The following is a 23,374-nucleotide window of genomic DNA, read 5'->3' as shown; positions in this document are numbered from 1 at the left end:
AAATTATGGAATACAGACTATGAAAGTAGCGCCTTGGTCTATCTACCTTGGTCTTAATCAAAGGTATCTCTTACCTTGGCATTCCTTTTAGTGACCGGTGATGGCTGGTAGAAGGTTTGTCTGGCCTCATAAAACTCTCTCCTCTCTGCAAAGCAGAAGGTCCCAGAGAAAAGATGGGAAGAGTAGAATATGGCTTTGACGGCAGGCGCATCTGTCAGAATGACAGGTGTATAAAAGTTACAAATATCATTACCCAAAGTTGTGTATTCCATCATATGAGCTTGTGCAGCACCTTTGTTTAGTGAATTTCCAATTATGCTGTCTCTAGGCACATAGTTTGTGAACTGCTGACATCTGCACAGTCCAGCACAACACTACTGATACATAGTCTTCATCAATTTTCAATGGAAATTTCCATACAGGTGAAACTCGGAAAATTAGAATATCGTGCAAAAGTCCATTAATTTCAGTAATGCAAATTAAAAGGTGAAACTGATATATGAGACAGATGCATTACATGCAAAGCGAGATAAGTCAAGCCTTAATTTGTTATAATTGTGATGATCATGGCGTACAGCTCATGAAAACCCCAAATCCACAATCCCAGAAAATTAGAATATTACATGGAACCAAGAAGACAAGGATTGAAGAATAGAACAATATCGGACCTCTGAAAAGTATACAGTGTACTGTGCTTGATTGGCCAGCAAACTCGCCTGACCTGACCCCATAGAGAATCTATGGGGCATTGCCAAGAGAAGGATGAGAGACATGAGACCAAACAATGCAGAAGAGCTGAAGGCCGCTAATGAACCATCCTGGTCTTCCATAACACCTCATCAGTGCCACAGGCTGATAGCATCCATGCCATAATGCATTGAGGCAGTAATTGCTGCAAAAGGGGCCCAAACCAAACCAAGTACTGAATACATATGCATGCTTATACTTTTCAGAGGTCCGATATTGTTCTATTCTACAATCCTTGTCTTCTTGGTTCCATGTAATATTCTAATTTTCTGGGATTGTGGATTTGGGGTTTTCATGAGCTGTACGCCATGATCATCACAATTATAACAAATTAAGGCTTGACTTATCTCGCTTTGCATGTAATGCGTCTGTCTCATATATCAGTTTCACCTTTTAATTTGCATTACTGAAATTAATGGACTTTTGCACGATATTCCAATTTTTCGAGTTTCACCTGTAATTGTATGAAAACATCTGTTGCTTATACAAAATTTTGAAATGTTATGACTTATACGATGAATGTATGAATACTAATGTGCACATAACATGTACTGTATTTGAAGCAAGAAATATGGTAAACATTTTGTTCGTTTAATTGCTGTTTTTTCTTCTATTTTGTCATTTTTACTGTTTTAAAATACTCCTCTCCAGACCTTTTTATTGCGTAAATTAAGACATAGAAAGAGGAAATTGCAACAATATCCAAATATGGTAAACATTTTGTTTGTTTTATTGCTATTTTTTCTTCTATTTTGTCAATTTTACTGTTTTAAAATACTCCTCTCCGGACCTTTTTTCTTGTGCAATTTAAGACATAGAAAGAGGGAATTGCAACAAAGAACAGAAGTTTCAATGAATATACGTCAGCTTCGTTCTATATCCCACTGTTTAAAATCTACACTTATATCCAAGACTTTCCCCCAATCTAATTAAACACCTGGGTAATACATAACAAAGGAGAAGGCTGATGACTCACAGCTATACTTGGTTATCACTGACACTTTTAAAATAAGTAAAAAATAAACATTGAACAATAATGGAGGTAGTGTATCAACTGTGCTTGATGAGTTGCATCAGAGTTTTTAAGGAGAAGAAGCTTGTGGGTTTCTAAACATACCTTTTTACAACACTGTGAGCATACAGGCCTGTAAAGGAAAAAGCAAAAAATATGGCTTATTAAGCTGAAATCAGTAATACCTTCACAGGACAGCACTGGGTGTGTTTCTCAAAAAACAAATATTGCATTTTCTTTCTTTCTTTTTTAAGGGTTACATATGCTTCTTATTTTCACAGGCTATTTCATCTTTAGCTCAAATGTCACAAGGTAGGAGAGGCCAGAAAAAGGACTAGGAATGGGACTCAAAGGATATATTCCAAGCGTATTGGTCTTGCTCAATTTCCTATACCAACTGCAAGTTCTAATGCTAGACCACAGCCACTTCAGAGCTTTGCTTAACTTTGGAGAGTGGTTTGGAGGAGAGGATGGGGACCTTTGGAAACCACAGTGAGCATGCTTCCACAAGCGACTCTATAGATCTTGGCCAACATCTGGAAATGAGAAATGTTACAAATGACAATTTATTGTATGTCTACTGTCCTAAGAAGGAGAAAATTAAACATAGAGCTTGGGCCCAGTATTCTCTAATTTTTTTCATCTCTGTGCGGAATTAAATTTGTTCTGGGTGGCAGTATCAAGGCAGTGTATGCGCGCATGCATTCAGGGTGAGGCCTTCCTGATTCAACATGAGCGCGATCTAAAATTAACTGGGCAGACATTAAAAAATGTGTGAGCACGTGCACATTCGCATGCCTTAGAGGGAACACTGCTTGGGCCCACAAGTCCTATTCAGACTCTACATCAGCACTCTCTTTCATTTAATGGCACTTTGGAAGTACAACCTTCAGATTATTTTAAAGGGCTTTTATTAAAGTAGAGGTTTTTTTCTCATAAAAAGAGAAAACATTCACCTCTGGTACAATACAGCAGTCTAATAATATTTATAGTTTAATGATTACAGTAGTTGTCATGCATGTAGCTTCTATTAGTGGCCATGTGTGTGCAGGCCCAGAGAACTCTAAACATTTCCTGCTCCAACGTGAGTCTGATAAACATTTGACACCATGGAATTCAAGGTATATAGTCTCTCAACATCAATCCACTCAAAATGTGTGGGCTTTTTTACATTTACCAATCTTCTCACATAATCTGAAAGTGCTTTTGTTTTATATATCTTGCATATCTCAATTGCTGCCCCAGGACTATGGAATGCGCTCCCTATTGAGAAACGATCCACCCCATCTTTGACAATTCTTAAAAAATGCTTAAAAACCCATCTTTTTACTCAGGCTTTTTCAGCTTTTTAATAGGTTTTTAATTCTGTGATTGACTTTTAAATTGTTAGTTTTTAATTGTTTTTATGTGTTTTTAACTGTTTTATCATTGTGAACTGCCCAGAGACACGAGTTGGGGCGGTATAAAAGTGAAATAATAAATAAATAAATAATAAATATATGCAAAACAAATTAGCTGCAAAATTTCCAGCTTATTAAGTCTAAACTGCAAAACCTTGCCCTTTTCCAAGTTTCTTCTATTCCCAAGCACAAATATATTTTTTTCTTCCTCAAATATATATCAAAAATGTGAAAATAATCAGTAGAGTGAATTTTTTTAAAAGCAGTGGTCAACCCGTATTCTGTTCCTTCTACTTATTTAAGAGTATTTAAGAGAACATCTTTGTCACGAACCCCAGCTCCCACTGAGATCATCAGGAGAGGTCCATCTGCAGTTGCCATCAACTTGTCTGGTGGCTAATCAGGGATGGGCCTTCTCAGCTGCTGCCCCGAAGCTTTGGAACACGTTCCCTGATGAAATAAGAGCCTCCCCATCTCTGACAATTTTAAAAAAACCTTTAAAGACACATCTGTTCACCCAGGCTTTTAATTAAATACCGTTTTAATCATTTTAACATTGTTTTAAGGGTTTAAATTGTAATGTTTTAACTTTTTGCTGTCAAAAATAACAAAATAAATAAAATAACTTTTTGTTATTTTAACCAATGTTTTAATTTCTCTGTTGCCATTTTTTGTTGTAAACTGCCCAGACGCATAATTTTTGGGCGGTATAAAATTATATTAAATACATACATACATACATACATCATTATGTATTATCTATCAATGGCAACTCACCGCTTACAAAACTGACAGGTGTAAGACCAGGTGAAGAAAGAAAACCTCCTTGTTCGGCAACAAAAACACAGCTACAAAAATAGAGAAGAGATTGAGTCTAATAGCATTTCTTCCTAGAAATCAATTGTCTAAACAGGAGCATCACTAAACTGTCTAAAGTGGCCTTTTGATTTAATCAGTGCAATTAAATTCATTTAAAAAGGATGAGCTTTCCCACTCTTTATAGCATATTTGTGGAAATGCTTCCACAATCCTCTGCTATCCCAACTGTTTTATTCTAGATTTAGTAATCTGAAGCTGCCATAGCCACCTGAATATGTATAAAAGAGAATTTCCAAGTATATAAAAATGTAACTAATTAATTTAATTAAACAAGTAACTTCAGCAATGTTTTGCTAAGTACTCTGGTACTGTGCTAATTTGCTGCTTGAAGGACGTCTCCTAACATTTGAAATTCTGACTTTCTCCTCCATTCTTCGCAATCAGTTCTCTAGAAAAGCAGTAGAATTAGGCATACCTTTCCTTTCTTGAGGGCAGTATAGACATCTTTATACTGCTGGTACTTTTCTAGCTCTGCTTTCACTAGCACTTGGCGGATGTGCATGACTTCTTCCACTGTGAGAGCCAGGCATTCCACTGGATAACAAAACTCCTCCTGAAAGCCAAAAGCCTCTATTAACTACACAACTCAGAATATATGCTAGCCACTGGCCTAGAAAGCCACGCCCTGGTTAGTGATTTGAGAGAAGAAAGATTTCACCATCCAAACTGGAAGAGCATTTTCAGATCCATAAGCATCGTGAGTTCCACGGTATCTAAGGGTTTGGATGTGCAACCCAAAAGAACCAAAATCAATTTAAAATATAGGGTAATTTGTTAAGCCAATCACTATGTTATGAACTTTGTATTATAACTTTGTGATTTCATACTCAAAAGATACAAAACAATGTTAGTGAAAAAACAAATGCTTGTTTTCACTGAAATTTCTGTGGTACTCTGTGATGCCTAGAGTAGCCTGAGAAATGTTAGTAGTTCACTTAAAGAAATATTTATTCTGTGATATCATGTGCTGATAACATACAATTCTAAATACCCTTCTGTGGCATCATGTGCTTACAGCATGTAACTCTAAATAGCCAATGCAATTATCACCATATTTTAAATACTCAATGCAATATGGTCAACATACATACAGATTTATTCTAACTCCATAAAATTTTATATTATTATTATTATTATTAATCAATGACAGTTCAAATTTTATACATTGTTATCCTGCTGGTATAGCAGAAATAGTAATCCATTAAGTACTGAATCCTTTGTGATAGAGAAATATTTCTACTACTGGTAGAAATATTTCTCATCATTAATACTTGCTAACTATACTTGCTAATACTTGCTAATTATATCAATGCTGAGCAGATGAGCACTATCACTGATACCACAGAATAAAACTGCCCATTTCACTCCCAATTATAATTCAGCTTTGTATTTCATTGCATAGATCTAGGTGAAAGACAGAACTTGGCATATTCCCACCATTTTATGCTTTGTAATCTGGTATATCCTTTTTGCAAGATGGATTTTAACCATCTTTTTACCCCATGATGAGGCAGATCAAGGCTGAGGCTGAGACAGTGGCTTGTGCAAGGCCAGCCAGTGATCCACAGCTGACTTAGGACTTCAGCTTAGGCCCAAGTCCAACACTATCAGTCTCCGGGGGGTTGGGGGTGGTGGTAGGAAATTTCTCCTATGCATACAAGAATAATGTTGCCTGCGAACATGGAAATCCAATTAACAAATCCAATTTACAATTCAGATGAGTTGCTAGTTGCTTCAGTTTACAGAGTTTTGAGATTATTCTGTCTTTCAGTTAGAAAGAGAAAAGGAATTACAATGCAGACCTGGTAAACATGAGCATTTAAGAGCCACCATATTTTAAGAACTGCTCTCTTACCGATCTAGAATGAAACTTCATCCTGCTTAGGGTACTTGCAAAAGTACACAAGTTGAGTTAAATCTGTCTCTGCAATCACTAACTTGTTTGTCCTCACTGAAGATGCTTTGTTTTCAGGAGAACCAAAATTCAATACAGCTTGATTTTGAGAGATACTGTGACAAGAAGTTGTAGAGAACAATAATGCTTTCTTGGGGCCAAGCTGGATGTGATGGCAGCAGGCTAATTTGTTTCAAAGTGAGCTTGACCTCCTTCAGCTTTTAGAGCAAAGAGGGAAGACTGCTGGGGAAGTGCTGCTAAGTTCTTTTTCCTACCTGTGGCTGACCCTCCATTGTCACTGGAACATAGGAAGCTGCCACATACTGAGTCAGAACATTGGTTCATCTAGCTCAGTATTGTCTACTACACAGACTGGCAGCAGCTCCTCCAAGGTTACAGGAGGGAGTCTTTCTCAGCCCTATCTTGAAGATGCTGGGAGGGAACTTGGGACCTTCATCCCCCAAGGGGAATATCTTACGGTGCTCACATACGTAGTCTCCCATTCAAATGCAAAGCAGGGTGGATCTAAGTAATTAATGCTTGCTACCACAAGATTAGATCTCCTACCACCCTGGTCCAAGCATCTTTCTCGTCAGCTTGTTGGCATTAAATTTTCTTTTATTTTTCTTGAACTCTAGTGCCATATTGAACACAGTTTTTGACTCTCCGTCTCCCCTTTGCTACAAAAGCAGTTTGCCATGCAGTATGGGACAGGGATGTCGCTATAATTGAGCAGATGGGTTCAAAGAACCCAGAGGGGCCCCCAGCTCCACCCCTCCCTATTTTCTTCATCATCTCCCTCACTCCAGGGGCAGCCAGGGAGAGGGGTGAACACAGGCCCCCTCTCCCCTAGCTACGACCCTGGTTTGGGAGACTGTTTGAGAAACTTGTTTGAGAATTAGCCTACTTGGACATGCAGAATGAACACAGCAGTTTCAAGCTTGGCTACTTTTTTTTGCAAGTCGGTGGGCTTTTAAAACATATATATCTAAACCTTTAATGTGTGAATGAGGCATATCATAGCACCAAGACAGACTAAGTCTCCCTGTCAAATGTACACTTAGTGGCAAAACTAGATTTTTTGCCACATAACATATGGAATGGCCCTAAATACTATTCCTGAAAGGATATTTTTATTATAATATGCCTTGTATTTGCTTATATTCTTCTATGGCTGTCATTTCTGAATATGACTAATTAAATTACTAATTAACGCATGCTTTATAACACAATACTTACTACATAGACTTATTTGTATGACTGAGATGTGAAAGCATGAAACTTGCGATGTCTTTTTGTTTTTGTCTTGAAAATGATATATTGTGTTGTAAATTCACAGTAGCAAATAGGAAAATCTTATAACTTTATTCTTACAATAATAAAAGTTAGCTTTCAGTTTAAAAAGTATGAAAAACACATGAGCAAAAAAATCCCTTTGTAAGCTGAAAATGCTAATGTTTTCATTTTAAAGAGGTTATACAAGGACAAACAAACCGTAATGCAACATTAAACACATAAAAGAGATACTGAATTATGATGATGATAAAATTTGGCATACTGAAACGAGATTCCAGATTACCTAAAAAACTTTTACAGAACAATCTGGATCAAGTTTTAAAAGTAACATTTAGTAATACTGTTTCAAATTGCCATACAAAAATCAGTCATGTGGATTAATTGTTCCTAAACTAAAAACACTGCCTAAGATCTTCCAAATTCAGATTCAGTGGAATATATCAAACTCAGCCAACAACTATTGAATATCCACTCTTTGCTGTATATTATTTGCATGTTTTTCTAGAAGGTATTTATTCTTTATTTATTGTATTTCTATACCACCTGATATAGAACTCTCCAGGTGGTGTACAAATTAAAACATAAAACAATATAAAAGTTAAAATGCATAAAACAGATAAAATCTCAATACACAGAACACTAAAATTTAGATTTTATTTGTTATAAGCATTCACAATTCTTTGTTATAAGCATTAGCAATTCATAAAATGGCACATTGCATCCCTAGAACATTGTTCTTTGACAAGAATCCCGTCACCTATTAAGATTATCTGGAGAGGTCCGGTTATGGTTGCCACCGGCTTGTTTGGTGGTGTTTTGGGACCGGGCCTTCTCTGTGGCTGCCCCAGGGCTTTGGAGAGCATCTCCATCTCTGATTGCTTTTAGGAAGACCTTAAAGACACACCTCTTTTCTCAGGCTTTTAACTGACATTAAATGTTAAACTGTTTGTTTTTATCTCATGAAACCGTTTTAACTTTTTTGTTCTCTCAAATTTAGTTTTTACTCTGTTTTATATTTGTTGAGTTTTAAATTGTGTACACCGCCTAGAGATACACATATCAGCCGGTATATAAATATAAGAAAACAACACAACCTCAGTAATGTCTGGCAATGTTAACTCTAAAAAGGCTACGTCTGTCAGCACTAGAAGAGAAATTTTCATCATGTAATTCTCAGAAGATTTTCACTTAATTCTGCATTTCTCTCTTAACAGTGGCGAGGGTCCAAAGAACCAGAGAACTAGTTTCACCAAGTCCAAAGGGGCTACCAGTTTGCTCTTCCTCAACAGCAGCAGTTCTTTCTGCATAGGAGACTTTTTGAAATTGAATATGGTTTCAAGATCTCTTTCAGATAAGGAATGTGTATCAGTCTGAACTGTTCAAAGAAAAGAAGTCAGCAATTCCCTTGTGTGAGCCTAAGCAGCTCTTTGGATCCTAGCCATTTAATTCTCATCATATGCTAATTACATCCAACACACTGTAAAACTTAATTGCAATGCAACACCATGCATTAAAACAGTTGCTAACATAGTTAATGTAATCTACCTGTTTGTCTCCTTCACAACAGCAATTCAAATGAATGAGAGTTGCATCAGAGCACTGCCATGCCTCTGCACAATTCTCATTAATTTCAGGGGACTCTGCTCAGGATACATTCCCGGTTATTTGTGTCTTAAGACTCCCATCCACCACCAATACAATATAGTGCATACACTGTCATTACTTTTTAAGAAGAGTAACTTTGGTTTCTAATATCTAATGAGCAAAACCTTTATTGGTTATGACTGCTAATTTCCATATGGAACAGTCTCTCCTTTTCATAAAAATGGAGGCAGGCTGCCTCATGGAGTTGCTGCTGGAGGTACCTTAGCATCCTAAGTGTAGCATGCAAAGAAATGCCACCCAGCTTTGACCTACATTCTAGGCAAAGCCCTAGGAACTTACTGTGTGTGAAAGCTAATTCAGGGTTATTGTTGACCTATAGCAGTCAAATTATTGACCCATGGTAGTCATGGTAGACTACCCATGGTAGTCAAAAAGGATCTCAGGATAATGCACATATGGGGTAGTGTTAGTCCTGTCTCCAACTATGTGAGATAGTGTGCCAAGGTCCTTACTGACATGACAGTCCTAGTGGCTCTTACTACTCCAAAGCCAGTTCCCCTAGCTGTAGTATGGGTGGGAACTGCCAATTCTGTTATAGGAGTACTGGTCTTACTGGATGGGAAATGTCTCAGAGATCCTGTAGTCTCATGTTAAGACTACTCATTAAAAACTATGATAAGAATAACCTTAATGAAATACGTCACATGTTATTCATAGATTAGCAGATAAATGTCCCAGAACAATAAATCTATATGAAGCCACATCCAGACCTTCAGTGGAATGTTAGCACACAGCATGCTTCTCTCCCCTTTCCTTTGTCCTCATTGCAAACCAGAAGCTCGCCATGGAAGCACATCCAGCAGTAAAATTTAGTAAATGTAGTCTGAGTGGGGAGGAAAAGCCCTAATCTCAAATAGGGTCAGATAGTCACGAATATCAGGAGCTTGACCAGTGGGAAGTCTATGTAAAGATGGGAGGCGCCACCTCTGCTGAGTAAATGTGTGTCTAGAGGAAGTCTAAGTTCAGATGAAAAAAGAACATACGAGCATAAGAACAGCAGGGGTGTAACTACCATTAGGCAAGGGGAGGCGGCTGCCTGGGGGCCCCCACGCCTCGAGGGGCCCCCCAGAGGCAAGTCACATGTGAAGTGAATGTGTGTGTATCAGCAAGGGGCCCATTTTAAAATTTTGTCTCTGGGCCCACTCCAGCCTTGTTACGCCCCTGAAGAACAGCCTTGCTGGATCAGGCCAAAGGCCTATCTATTCCAGCATTCTGTTTTCCACAGTAGCTCACTAGAAGCTTCTGGGAAGCCCAAAGGCAAGAGATGAAGGCATGCCCCCTCTCCTGCTGTTGCATCCATTCTGCCTCTGGAGGTAGTCTATAGTCATCAAGACTAGTAGCCATGGATAGACCTGTTCTCCATGAATTTGCCCAAGCCCTTTTTAAAAGGCATCCAAGCTGACAGTCATCACCACATCCTGTGGCAAAGAATTCCAAAGATTAACTATGTGTGTGTGAAGAAGTACTTCCTTTTGTTGGTCCTAAATTTCCTGGCAGCCAGTTTTATGGGATAATCCCTGGTTCTAATGTTGTGAGAGGGATAAAAAATTCTCTCTCTCCACACCATGCATAATTGTATACCTCTGTCATGTCTCCCCTTAGTTGCCTTTTTTTCTAAAATAAAAAGCTCCAGATTTTGTAACCTTGCCTCATAAGGAAGGTGCTCCAGGTGATCTTGGTTACCCTCTGCACCTTTTCCAATGTCCTTTTTGAGATACATTAATGTTATCTGACCTTTTGTTAGCATTAAAACTTTAATGACATGAAAGCATTCAAGGCCACAAGAAGCCATAGTCTATTCAAGGCAATCCAATGTATAACCAACCTCAGGAACTCCCTCTGAGTATGCAGATTGGGAACAATAGTGCCTTTTGTCCTGACCATCACTGGGGTCCACATCTTTCCCAAGTCCCTATCACTGGAACAGGAATTTAACTTCCCACCACTTTCCTGTCTTTGGAGACTTTAGGACATTCCTATAAAAGACTCCGTCTCCATTTGGTCAGTGCACCCCTTGAAGCTCTGACCAGGATATGGCTCGTGTTATGCTGCTTTGGGGCACCATTATCTAAGCTTGCTGCCTTGTGGGTATCCAGTGGTCCACACTACTGACTACACCACCAGAAGCTTTTGCCCACTCAAGAGCCTTCTTTGCTTTTCAACACTTCCCTTGGAGCTGAAATCACTAGGCAGTCAATTGGCCATTTATGCTGTATTCTTGCCAGCATAATCTCAGGGAATTGTTTGTTTTCTTGGAATTGCCAAAGTTGCCACATGCTCTCATTCTGCACTGTGCTTCTTTCTTGTCATGTCTTCTTTCACAAGTCTAGCCTCTGAGTTGGTTGCTCTTTTAGGGGTACTCTTATCACTGATATTTGCCTGTGCTGGACTGCAATCTTGGTTACCACACACTTGTGAATTTGGTTTCAGAGCTAATTCCCAAACTCAAGCAGAAGCATAGCTACAGATATGATAGCTGACACGTGCCTGAGCAAGTGTGATAACAGGAGTGGTGCTCCATTGTTGGAAGGATAGTTACAGATAAACAAGGGAGCTAAATAGGAGAGTTACACTACCACAAGGACCTGTTCTGCTTGCGCAAGACCCCTTGTATGAATACAATTCTGCTGTTCACAGCAGCGCCTTCCAACCATGGAGTACCACTCTCCTGAAAGTCTGGATGCTGCCTATTGTAAGTAAATTTTGGATCAAATCCAAAGATGTTAATCTTCTGCAATTCAAATCAATTGGAAAAAATGCACAAATTTGTTTCTGAAGAAAAGTGTCTAACAGATCCAACCCTCTTTAATGTTCCTTAAACATGTTTGATTTATGACATTTCTCTGTATTTGGCACAAAAGATATAGGGAACAATATATAATTTGTGCAAAACTGGACATACATTGCTTCAGATACAGGTGAGTATTCTTAAATTTCCTTTGAACTGACTGTGTTTTTACTTGTTTAGGTTCCACAGTGTTAAGATTGTTAAAACCCTTTCCCTAATAATCTTGTGATGTTGCATTCTTAGTTTGCTGTCCTTTCACAGGTGATTTCTGCTCCCCACCAAATCAGTTAGAGGATCTACGCATGCATAAGAGAGTCCTACAGATGGTGAAATCAGTATCAATCAGTATCCAGAGAAAACCTAAGCTGTTAATTCTTGTCACAGTTTAGGAAGCTCTCGCCTTCTTGATGGGAGGGAAAGACATATAGAAAGGGTTTCTAAAGCCAGCAGTACAGGCAAACCTTTGAGGGTTTCCACTTGTTGTTAAGTGCTCTCTCATACAGATAATATATAGTCCGTGCCACCCCAAACAGGGCTGCTTCAAAAGGATGAGAGCTAAGCAGAGAGGCTGTATGTATGGTTGAAAAAAGGGTTTTGAGTGTCATCCTTGGTAAGAAACTTGTTATCCTTGGAATCTGAACAGACAGGAAGTAGAAAAGGAAATGCTGAACATGAATAAAATGTTTATTAGGGACTTTGGATTAATGTCATCCAAGTGTCAGAATTAATTTCCTCAGCACACTATGAAATCAGTTCAAGAAAGCCTCAGCTAGCATGTGACATAGGAAAAATTCCTTCTATTTTTTCTGAGAAACTAAGCAAACTGCCACTATTCACTGGAAATGAGGAGCATTTCATGACAAGATTGCTATCACTGTGGGGATCAATGGTCATGCCTGAAGAAGAACAATGAAACTCCATCAATCATGAGAAAACGAATAAGGAAGTATACTGCTAAATTTAATTGAATTTATATGTGTAGTTTTTCATATTTTCAGCAACTGTAGTCATATAACTGCAGTGTTAAAGCCATATTTTTGAAATGAATAAGTTAGTCTTTAACAACGTTAAATGACACTGAAACAGTATCCAATGATATTCTGAAATAAATTACTGGTTAAATTACTTTTATAGCTTTAACAGTGATTATAAAGTGCTGTTACAAATATTCACTAGGGGGCACTATTGCACAATCAACATGTATACTTATAGTAAACAAAACACCATCATAATCTCAATTTTCTTGTGTTAAATCTCCATTTTGTAGAGTACATTTCACATTCATGTACAAAAGTGTGTGTGTGTGTGTGTGTGTGTGTGTGTGTGTGTGTGTGTGTAAGGCTGCAAGCATTAACACAATTATAAATTTTAGTACCAACATATATCTTTCTTTTGGATGCAAATACGAAAGATACACATGCAGCCATTCTCATATTACATGAGGTACACTCATGTACACTGAATCTTCGCAAACAAAAGAGAAACATGAAAAACAGAGTACTACACTTTATAAGCAGAAACAAAATTACAAGTGGAGGAAATTATAATTTGGCATACAAAAACTTTAATATATCTGTTTAGAACCAACTAACTGTCACTTTAAATATTTTCCTTGAGACAACGTCTTTACTTGGATTAGGTCAACTATAATTTCCCTGGAATAATGCAATTATTTACATAACCTCATTCTCATAACGCTAAACAACAAGGTATAAAAATATTAGATTATTATTATTAATTTAGAGTATTTGTAGGCATAAGATTATTTTCTGGCAACATTTTATTGTTCAGCCAATCAGCTATAATTGTATTGTTAAGCACCACATTTACAGTTCTTGCTTTAGTGTTACTTTAGTTTAATTTTAAACACTTAAGTAGTATTAGAGTTGCAAAATAACATCTCACTATTAAAACAGGGACTGAGCTCTAAAGCAAAACCAAGCTGTACCTGACAGCAGTCGTAGGAATGTAAAAAGGAAAGAAATCAGTTTCTTCCACTGCTTTGTCTTTACAGAACAGCATGAGACCCCATAAATCCATAAACAAATAGAATCTTACAGAATCAAAGATGATGGTCAATAATTTTTTTCAGATTACTTTCAGAAAGGATGGAATCAGAATTTTTAGAAGGCACAAAAGGTGTCTCAGTTTTGAACAGAATCAGATTCATGTTGATCCTACATTCATAGTATTCTCTCTCAAAAAAAAATCTATAGTCATAATTAATAGTTGTTCATTAGAAATGCAAAACATTTACAAACCTCACAATAGTAGATACAGGCTTGGATTCTAACTTCCATTCCACTGAAAGAACAGAGTTCAGTTGGCAGAATGGGTATTTCCCCCTCTCCCCAGCAGCCCCCCTATGCATGCCTCAAAAATCTGTTCCTGAGAGTTAAGGACCCTCTGGAACAGGATGGCATGCAGCACTGGGGCAGCAGGCTGCAGCAGGGAAGCAGAATCAGTCAAAAAACAAAACAGAAAACCCTCCTTCCACCTTTGCAAGAACAGAAGCAAGAGCAACTTAAGACCAAGTCAGTTATTTTTTTTCCTTTTGAGGATTTTTGCCTGTGATAGGCCTCTATGAAAATAAACATATTTGTACATATATTCTATGCAGAACAACTGATATGGATTTTCTATATGCTGGTCCCTCTCCTCACCATACTTTGAATGATCTCTCTTTCTCTCTCTCTCTCATGTGTAAAATAATTACTCCCCAAAGCTGACTCTTGAAAAATAATCCCTTTTGTGCCGTACTGTGTGTGCTGCACTGACAAATGAGCTTAGGGTTATTGAAATGTCATTCACCTAAGATCACAAGCTATACTCAAATATGAATTGTATGACAAAAGCCATTTGATTCCTTGTGGGAGAGGGAGCCCTAAGTATTAGTTAAGTGTATTTAATGCAAGTTAATCTCAGCACCTTGAAGAGCTGGCATCAAAAGTATTGCCTCTAGAGCCAAGGAGAAATAAGGCCTCTCTTTAAAGCCAATCAATGCCACTCAATTTACTTGAAGAGCTGGCAAGTACCCTTCTCTCTCTCAGTTTTAAGGAGCATTTTAAGGCCCTTTTGGCAAGGAAAGAGAGACTAAAAAGTGAACTTGGATAACTCATATGTAGTTGTACGGCATTTAAAAGACACTGCAAGCTCCCAAGCAGGCATTTTGTTCTCCCATGACACTTATGTGCTGTTGGAAAACTGCTTTCAATTAAAGCCAATTGACTGAATGTACTGTACTGTCTTTTCAAGTAGAACCATATTTTTTTTGGTCTTCACTGGATTCTGTATTGTAATGTAATCACATGATGCTCTGGGCTCCTTAATGAAACTAACTTTAAATACATAGGAGGCGGGAGAAAGTTAAATAATAGATCAAAACACTGCAAAAACAGAGCCAATTCATTTAATTTTCCTATGGAACAGGACTATTAACTGTCTCGCTTAGAAAAGGGTTCTTTTTAGTATATTTAAAATTAAAAAATTCATCAAGGTTTAAGTACATCATTCAACCCTGCATCAGAAAGTTCAGATTTATGTATTTCTGGAGCTTCCATTCAGTTTATTGAAGACAAATCTTAAGTGTTGATCCATACTCTCACATGGTTCAAGGTGGTACTGCATTCTCGATTTTGTTGCAGTGGTGTTTAGATTTTGTTTTTCTTTCCTCATTGTTGCGAAGTTGCTATATCTGCACCCTTGAGCCAATGCTGAAAATGACCTACCACACTACTTACAAGTGATCTGGAACTCTGTTTTGTAGGTGGCAGGAACTGTCGTACGTTGGTAGGTGTTTCCTTTTCAATGGAATGTCGCCTCTGAGGTGGTTGCTTCCTCTCTGGCTGCGGCGTGGATGATATTGGCAAAAACTTTGGAGGCACTATTAATTCAAATGGTGTTAATTAGTTTATACTTTGTTAATAGTAAGAGCTGTTTGTTTTAGGAGACAGTTCAACTATGACATTAATACAGGTAACCCAAGACAATTACTCTGATGACACTGTAGCGATGCTTTTACAAATGACACAAAATGCTTACTATATTTTTTGGTTCTCTGGTAACAGATTAAAGATTGCATATATTTATTAATGCAGTTAAATTATTTTAAAAATAATATTAGAGAATGACATTGAAAGTCAAGATTGACAGCTAGAGCATACCTACCTTTATAAAGAAAATTCATATATAAGAAATACAACTTCCAACTCTAATCTAGTAAAATGCTCACGTGTTTAAATTGAACAGATTTAGTGAAAAAAATACAACTTAAAACATGAGTTAAGTTGCTTCACAATTCACACACCTTGGAGAGACAAATGCAAATCAAAGTAGGAACAGTTAATTTCCACAATTTTTAAAGGCAACATGAACCAATGAGTTTGCATCCATATGTAGCCTCTCAATACACTTCTAAACCATCACAACACTTGAAAATGTCCTCACTATGTCTGTTTTTGAAATAAAGATACAGCCTTAAAATAGTTAACAGATGTGCAACTGCACAGTCTTTATAACTGTTGAAGTGATTCCTTGTTCTATGCCGTTCCTACACTCATATTGCTATGAGTGGATTTTGCTAGTGTACCTACAGCAAGATCCTGCACCTAACCAGTAGAGCAGAGGCACTGAGATTACTCTCCGTTCCACCCCCATTTGAAAAAGTGGTTTGCTAAAGAAGAAAGGCGTGGAGGTGAACTGACACAGCCTTCATTTGAAGTCCATCAAGAGTTAACCTACTTTCTCCTTTAACCACAAATCATGACTTTTGTGGGCCCTAGGGCAAACAGACAGTGGCCAACAAAGCAACGCTGACAGATAACTGTACACCAGGACATAGCCCAAGTCTCCCCACTCTGTTGAGGAGGGCTCGAATCTACACATTATAGTGTAAAGTCAGTGGAAAACCCACAGTGCAAGTGTTAGGCACTCTAGGAGTAAAGCATTGTTTGACAGAATAAGCCAACAAAAGAAATGTCCATGTATTATAGTGAGCTCTTTGCATAGGAAAAGGGGGGAAGTAAAATGCAGTACACCCAAATGGCGTATATTCCGAATAGCTAATTAAATGCTGCCCCTATTATCTCATGATTTGTACTATCAACATGTGAAGACGATGTCTTTCAGGGTTTTGACACTCAAGCACATGGCTTTCATGGAAAGACAGAAGGACTGCTGCGGTACAGAGCTCTAAACTCTTACTTTTATCAGCCAAGAAAGTTTCACCAGTCTGTACCTTGACTGCCAGATTGTTCTGGCAAGGCTTTACTATCAAGGCTTCACCTATCTCCCCCTCCAGTTAAAAAACCTCAGGAATCTCAAACTGCCGTTATATCCAAGCTGCTACATACATTACATCTCTTTAACTGAATAAATTATATGTAGCTTGCCTTTTCAAAGGGGTTATACCATAATAATTAGCACTTTTATAAATAAAATAAAATAGACTCTTACACTTTTTCCTAGAGGTGGGCTCTAGAAATGTATCTTCCATTTGGGAGGGAGACACACTACTGCTGCTGGCTGATTTGTGCATAGACTCCTCCTAGAAATAAACAGAGGAACTTAAGTCTTGACAGATCGTCCTGTTCAGCTCCACCACTGCCAAAATCACACATTGTGTTTCATTTAATGAACATTTCAAAATGTAATGATGCTACACTTCTACTCTCATGTTATTTTCAAACTTTCCAGAAACATGCAGTAGATACTTACATTATAACAGTGACCATATATAGAATTGCTAAAAGATGTCAGATCACAAAGTATTTTCTTTTATTCAAGCATGTAGAGATCAGCCACCCCTCCCCCTAAAGAGTTAACAGGGTGTGAATCCTTGTCTTGACTAACATGCTGGTGAACTCCAGGACAGCCAATCAGTCCACCAGGTGGGTGAGACCTAGAGGGCGGTTGTGGGAAATTCTGGGAACAAGAAGGGCAGTTCTTTGTTAGAGGCATGTGGCCATGGAGGATGGCTGCAGGAAAATGACTCTGCAGATTCTTGAAAGATAGGAGGGCAGGAAGCTTCAATTCTCAGCTGGAGTTTGGTGAGTTCAAGGAAAGGAAGCCTGGACTTTGGCTTTGGGAAGATTAATTTAGGGGAAAGTTTGTTTGGTCAGATTTTGTGTTAGAATTCATATTTCTTTGGTGTGTGTGCTTCTGCATTTTCCTGATATGTTTTATTATAGTTACCTACAACATAACTGAAATAAGAAACACTAGCCTATACCCATCCTACCTAGGGCATTGCAAAAGACTCCATAGACATTTAAACATGCCTAAGACAACCTATTTTTGTAATCTACTAAGTATTCTTAACTGTATCTAAGAAAGCTATAAAGCCTCAGACAGAAGCAGTCTACAGTACTTGAATAAAACTGTTTTTTAAAGTTTTGTGGGGTTTTTTTTACAAGCCTCTCCGAGTTGATTCTTAACTCAGGGGAAAGGTGGGGCTGAAGGGGCGTTCTCTGGTGCAATCACATCCTCAAATGGTCAGAAGCTATCAGTTTTCTCAAAACATATAGGTTGGCATGTGGAAGGTTTTTTACTTATCTGATAACAAAATAAAGAGAGTCTTCACTGGGATTCCACCCCAAGCCCAGGGATGTTCAAGCTCTGTTGATAAAACAGGTGGTGGTGGCAGCCTTTTGAACTTACTGATAATACAGTATAGTTTTATGAGAAGCCTAGCCAAGCAGCTCAGCAGGGATGATTCAGCATTTCTTTCCTTCACGTGAGCTTGCTCTGGGACAAAGGCTTTAATCCGCTACAAAGTAGCAGAAGAAATTTCATCTTTATTCCTAGTACTTAGAATGAATGATGGATTTGCAATTGTAGTAGTGAAACAAATTCAGTATTAAATTTCAACCAATGCTTAACTATCTCAAAATGTGTGTCTCTTTGAACATGTGACCCAATATACAAACATTAATCTAATCACTAATCTCCAGGATATGCAATAGTTATCTAATCTCTTAAGGAAGATTCACTTCTCTCCTCTGGGCTTCCAGAAAATTAATTCATTATATAACTACAGCATGTACTCATCTCTGTAGACAAAATCTAAAGAAGTCCTGGAAGATGAATGAGAGTAAAACATATTTTGACTAATATCTTTCAGTAGGCAATATCTAAATAGTTTGATTGTCTGAATTAGCTCTACTGCAGAATGTCTACACTTAACATATACTTAATCACTGTAATCTAATAAATTAAGACTTATCTGTTCTTGCGGTAAATTGAGTTGGAGCTCTCTGATATACTGTTGGTTTTATGATGGCTTGGTAATTTGTTTTATAGTGTATCTTCTTTCTTTTATGGGGGGAGTCTGCTGAGATTGTTTTAATTATTTTTATGGTTTTGTCTTGATTATGTTGTTAGTTGCTTTGGAGCAATAAGGCAAATATTTGGAAAATAAATAAATACATGAGGCAATCTAAAGCAGAGATTCTTAACGTTGGGACCCCAGATGTTGTTGTACATAATCCTCAACTGAAGGCCACTGGGGCTGGGGATTATGGGAACTGAAGTCCAAAAACATCTGGGGACCCAATGTTGAGAATCCCTGATCTAAAGTATTATTATAGGAGCCTGCCAGAGAAGGAGGCTCAAAACATTACAAACACTCTCTCTTGCTCTCTCTCTCCCCTCCCCTTTTGGAGCTCCAAAAGGATCTCTCCAAACTGGGTAAGTGGATGACAAAATGGCAAATGTGGTTCAGTGTAAGCAAGTGTAAAGTGATGCTTATTGGGACAAAAAACCTCAACTTCACATATACACTGATGGGGTCTGAGCTGTCAGTGACTGACCAGGAGAGAGATCTTGGGGTCTTGGTGGACAGCTTGTTGAAATGTGGTGCTGCCACCTTTGGAGGACTGTATACAATTCTGGTCACCATATCTTAAGAAGGACATTGTGGAACTGGAAAAGGTGCAGAAGAGGCCAAACAAGATAATCAGCGGCCTGGAGCACTTTCCTTATGAGGCAGGGCAACAGCATCTGGGGCTTTTTAATTTGGAAAAGAGGTGACTACGGGGAGACATGATAGAGGTATATAAAATTATTCATTGAGTAGAGAGAGTGGACAGAGAGAATTTTTTCTCCCTCTCTCACAACACTAGAACCAGGGGCCATCCCATGAAATTAAAGATCAGGAAATTTAGGACCAACAAAAGGATGTACTTTTGAGCACAACAGATAATTAACCAATTTAATTATCTGCCACGGGATGAGGTGATGGCCACTAGCTTGGATGGTAACCAGCAGGACTGTTCTTACGTCCCTCTCTTGAAGACTTTGCACTTCCACAGTAGCCTCTTGTGCATGGGACATGTTTCCACTTGCAGCTCACTTCTTATTGGATTAGGGCCACAGGATGCAAGACACATTTGAAGCTCTATGAATAGGAGTTGCCTTTCTATTTCATAGAAATGTCCTTGGGGAATGTTACTTGCATGAAGAGTCATGTTTTCTCCCCTTAGTTTCTTAGTTTCAGATTAGGAATAAAATAATCCAGCCCACAGAATAATTTTAGTGAAAACAAAACAAGGATGCCTCACACAAAAAGTATTCCTTATGATTTAACAATAGATATGTATGAATGTATACAATATAGAATGGGTTGTGAATGTATTCACAGTACTAGCTTAACCACATAGTTTATCTTATTGTGGTAAAAAAAAAAGTCTGTCAGACCTGAGTGCTGTCCAGTTGAGGGTGGGGTGAGGCTGTGGTGAAGGCAGTCTGCAGTTAGCCAAGAACAGGTCTCTTCACTGGTCAGAACAGCAAAGAAGCCTGACCTGGACATTTTTATAGGGGTATTTTATATATAACTTGACTGGTTCTGGCTCACTGGTGCAAAGAAGCTTCCTTGCCTGATATAGCCGGCCCTTTGAAACATTTCTCCATTAGTCAGAGTTTATAGTAGCACACAGGCTAGATCCCCATACAATACACTCAAGTTACCAGTTCAAGACTCACTATGAGCCTGAGTCCTGAAAAAAGACAGTACAGTCTTATCTTAAGCTTATATTTGATGCACCAAACTGTAATATTGGGCTGTTTTTAATCTTAAAAGAAAACAGAATTATTTGGATAATCTTAGGTTTTTAGAGAACAAATTATGATTGGTTCGTGACTAGAGGAGATGTAGAAATTATATAATATTATAACCAACCTTTGAGCAATAACTTGAAAAATACTATCAATTACCCTCAGTTCCTTAAATCCTTTGAGTTGAGAGACTGAAGAGGGGCTGGGCTGCCAAGTGTCTTACCTCTGAATCTGAGCTGTCTAGTTCTGCCAATGTGGGAGCTTTTAACAGTCTCTTCCTTTGCACTGTCAGCTGAGAAGTACCAATACCATTCACCTTTGCTTCTGGCACTAGGCTGCCATTAACAGCACAGCTTTCTGCCAGTTTTCTGGAGGCCTCTGGTGTGGACACATCTAGGTAAAATCAGAAGTGATTGTGAAGGCATGTTAGAAAAGATGAAGATGTTTCATTTTTATCTTGTCACAGCACGATTAATATAAGAGATCCACAACTGAGCTATAGATCTCTCTCTAAAAATTACAGACACTGATGTGAAACTGATGTGAAATTACAGACACATTAGTGAAATTGAGGTGGAAAAATGCAGCTTTCACAAATGTATTTTCAAAAATATTTTTCTCTTATTCAGATTATCTATTTATCTATTTGAATTTCTAGTAGGTAACAACACTAAAATCAAAGTTAAATAAAATATTAACATTTGTGGTACACCTTTGCCCCCACAAAAGCTCTTGACATTTAACATCTATGACCTGCTGTGGGTATTTCCTACTTTGGAAAGAAAATCTGCTAGAGCATGAAGCAGGCATTACAATTCTAGATCTCCCTCCCTAGGAAGGCCTACCAGAGCCCAACCTATCATCTTTCAGAAGGTAGCTGAAGACTTGCTTGTCAAGAGAGATGGCTCATCTTTTTAATCTAATCTATCTATACACACACACACACACACACTACACTCAAAGTCTTGAGATTCTTAGCTTGTCATAAAAACAGAATATAAAAACAAAGAAAGAATCAAAATTAAAATTGGCTCATACTTGCATAACCTCCTCTGTTAAAAACCAGCTCTTTTTAATGTTTTACAGTATTTCTAGAAAATGCTCAGGTTCAGAAGCCAGTGAATCTCTAGGGAAAGCAGTTCCACAGATGCAGAACTTTATGGGAAACTAGACTACACTTCCCAGCAGTCTGTATGAACCTTCTGAGATGGTGCTGGCACTGAGGAAAGTGCAGCACTAGCACAAGTCAGTATAGCGGGAAATAGGGGTGTGCATGAACCAATGTTCATGCACAAGTGCACCGAAGCTGGAATGAGGGAGAGAATCAGCAAGTGGGACCTTTAAAAAGAAGGAGAGCAGGTCCTTACCTGCTCTCCACTGGCCCATACAGCTTCCTGATGCTTTGATACTCCTCCTGCAATAACCTCCTGGTGCTCTCCCCTACTAGCTGAATGGAAGCAACAGCAAGATAAAGGGCATGCCCTCACTTCTTGCCTTTGGACTTTTCAGAGGCATCTGGTGGGCCACCGTGTGAAACGGGATGCTGGACTAGACAGGCTTTGGGCCTGATCCAGCAGGGTTGTTCTTGTGTTAAATTCTAACCTAAATGCAGCACCAGCATGCACATGGCATCCATATATGTATGGTCACCATTTGTGTGGTTAGCAACACCATGTTGACCATGCACATGGTGTCCACATATGTGTGTATGCCATGTCCATGCCTGCACCATGCGTGGGTTCTTGGGGGGAGTGCTGTTAGAGCAGGAAGCAGCGGAGAGCAGGTAAGGCTCTCTTCCTTTTTAAAGGTCACGCTCACCACTCCCCCCACCCGATGAACCTGTTTGGACATCACCCAAACTAGTTTGGCACCAAACCTGTGGACAGACCTTGGTGTGTGTGTGTGTGTGTGTTGCCAGAGTAGACTACACTTAAAAACAGTGAAGCTCAATAATGAATGACCATGGACAAATCACATTGTGGTTCAACATTCTTTTTCTAGGAGTGGCCAGCTAAATGTTTTTGTGAAGCTTACAAGAAGGACATGGAAACATCAGTGTTCCTGGGTTATGTGTCCCCAGCATATGGTATTCAGAGGTACTGTCTAGGGATGTGCAAACTGGTTTGATGTTGAACCGGACAGAACCCCTTGGCCATTTGGGGGGTTTGCTAACATTTTTGGTTTAGTTTTTTTTTAGTACTTATCCCCCCCCCAGGAGCTTTATCCAAGGCCACGAGTTTGTGTGTGTCCATGGTTCCCCCTCCCTCCACCAGCCCAGGCCACACAGAGGCCCATTACACATGTGCGGCGGCCTCCAAAATGGCTGCCAGGAGGGAGAAAGACCAGAAAAAGGCTGAAGAATGCCCGAACCAGGTGCTTTTTTGCAAAACAGAGTCTGGCAGGGGAGGGGGAGCATCCACAGACCCCCCCCCTGCAGCCTCAGAGAAGCCCCCCAGAGGAGGTATGTAACTAAACAAATATTTTTTAAAACCAAAAATGCTCACGAACCCACACCGAACCAAACCAAACTGCGTGGGGGTGGGGGTTGATGGGGGAGCAAAACCGAACTGGCCTGGTCTGGTTCGGACTCAAACTAACTGCTGGGCCATCTGGTTTTGTGCACATCCCTAGTACAGCCTCTG

The 23,374-nt window shown here is 38.8% G+C and overlaps 2 protein-coding genes across 7 annotated transcripts in view; one reads left to right on the top strand and one right to left on the bottom strand.

Annotated features, from left to right (window-relative positions):
* Positions 1 to 2,384, top strand: part of PRELID3A (PRELI domain containing 3A) — a 30,232-nt gene extending 27,848 nt beyond the window's left edge. Inside the window, exon 6 of the mRNA XM_053245030.1 lies at positions 2,041 to 2,384. Coding sequence (XP_053101005.1) covers positions 2,041 to 2,097 — 57 coding nt within the window. The 3' untranslated portion in view covers positions 2,098 to 2,384. The remainder of the gene's footprint in view (positions 1 to 2,040) is intronic.
* SPIRE1 (spire type actin nucleation factor 1) overlaps positions 1 to 23,374 on the bottom strand; it is a 151,051-nt gene that overhangs the window by 7,673 nt on the left and 120,004 nt on the right. For 5 of the 6 annotated variants that reach the window (XM_053245019.1, XM_053245016.1, XM_053245017.1 and 2 more), the window contains 7 exons: positions 20,956 to 21,125; positions 17,136 to 17,226; positions 15,422 to 15,564; positions 4,454 to 4,591; positions 3,937 to 4,007; positions 1,865 to 1,892; positions 75 to 211 (listed from right to left, as the gene is read on the bottom strand). In XM_053245019.1, the coding sequence (XP_053100994.1) occupies positions 75 to 211; positions 1,865 to 1,892; positions 3,937 to 4,007; positions 4,454 to 4,591; positions 15,422 to 15,564; positions 17,136 to 17,226; positions 20,956 to 21,125 (778 nt within the window). Of the gene's footprint in view, positions 1 to 74; positions 212 to 1,864; positions 1,893 to 3,936; positions 4,008 to 4,453; positions 4,592 to 15,421; positions 15,565 to 17,135; positions 17,227 to 20,955; positions 21,130 to 23,374 lie in introns of all 6 variants that reach the window. The other variant, XM_053245018.1, reaches the window with a different exon arrangement.

Source organism: Hemicordylus capensis, chromosome 4 (assembly GCF_027244095.1).
Source record: "Hemicordylus capensis ecotype Gifberg chromosome 4, rHemCap1.1.pri, whole genome shotgun sequence".
Lineage (NCBI taxonomy): Eukaryota > Metazoa > Chordata > Lepidosauria > Squamata > Cordylidae > Hemicordylus > Hemicordylus capensis.
Note: the sequence above shows the minus strand (reverse complement) of the source record. Positions and strands in the feature narration are given on the sequence as shown.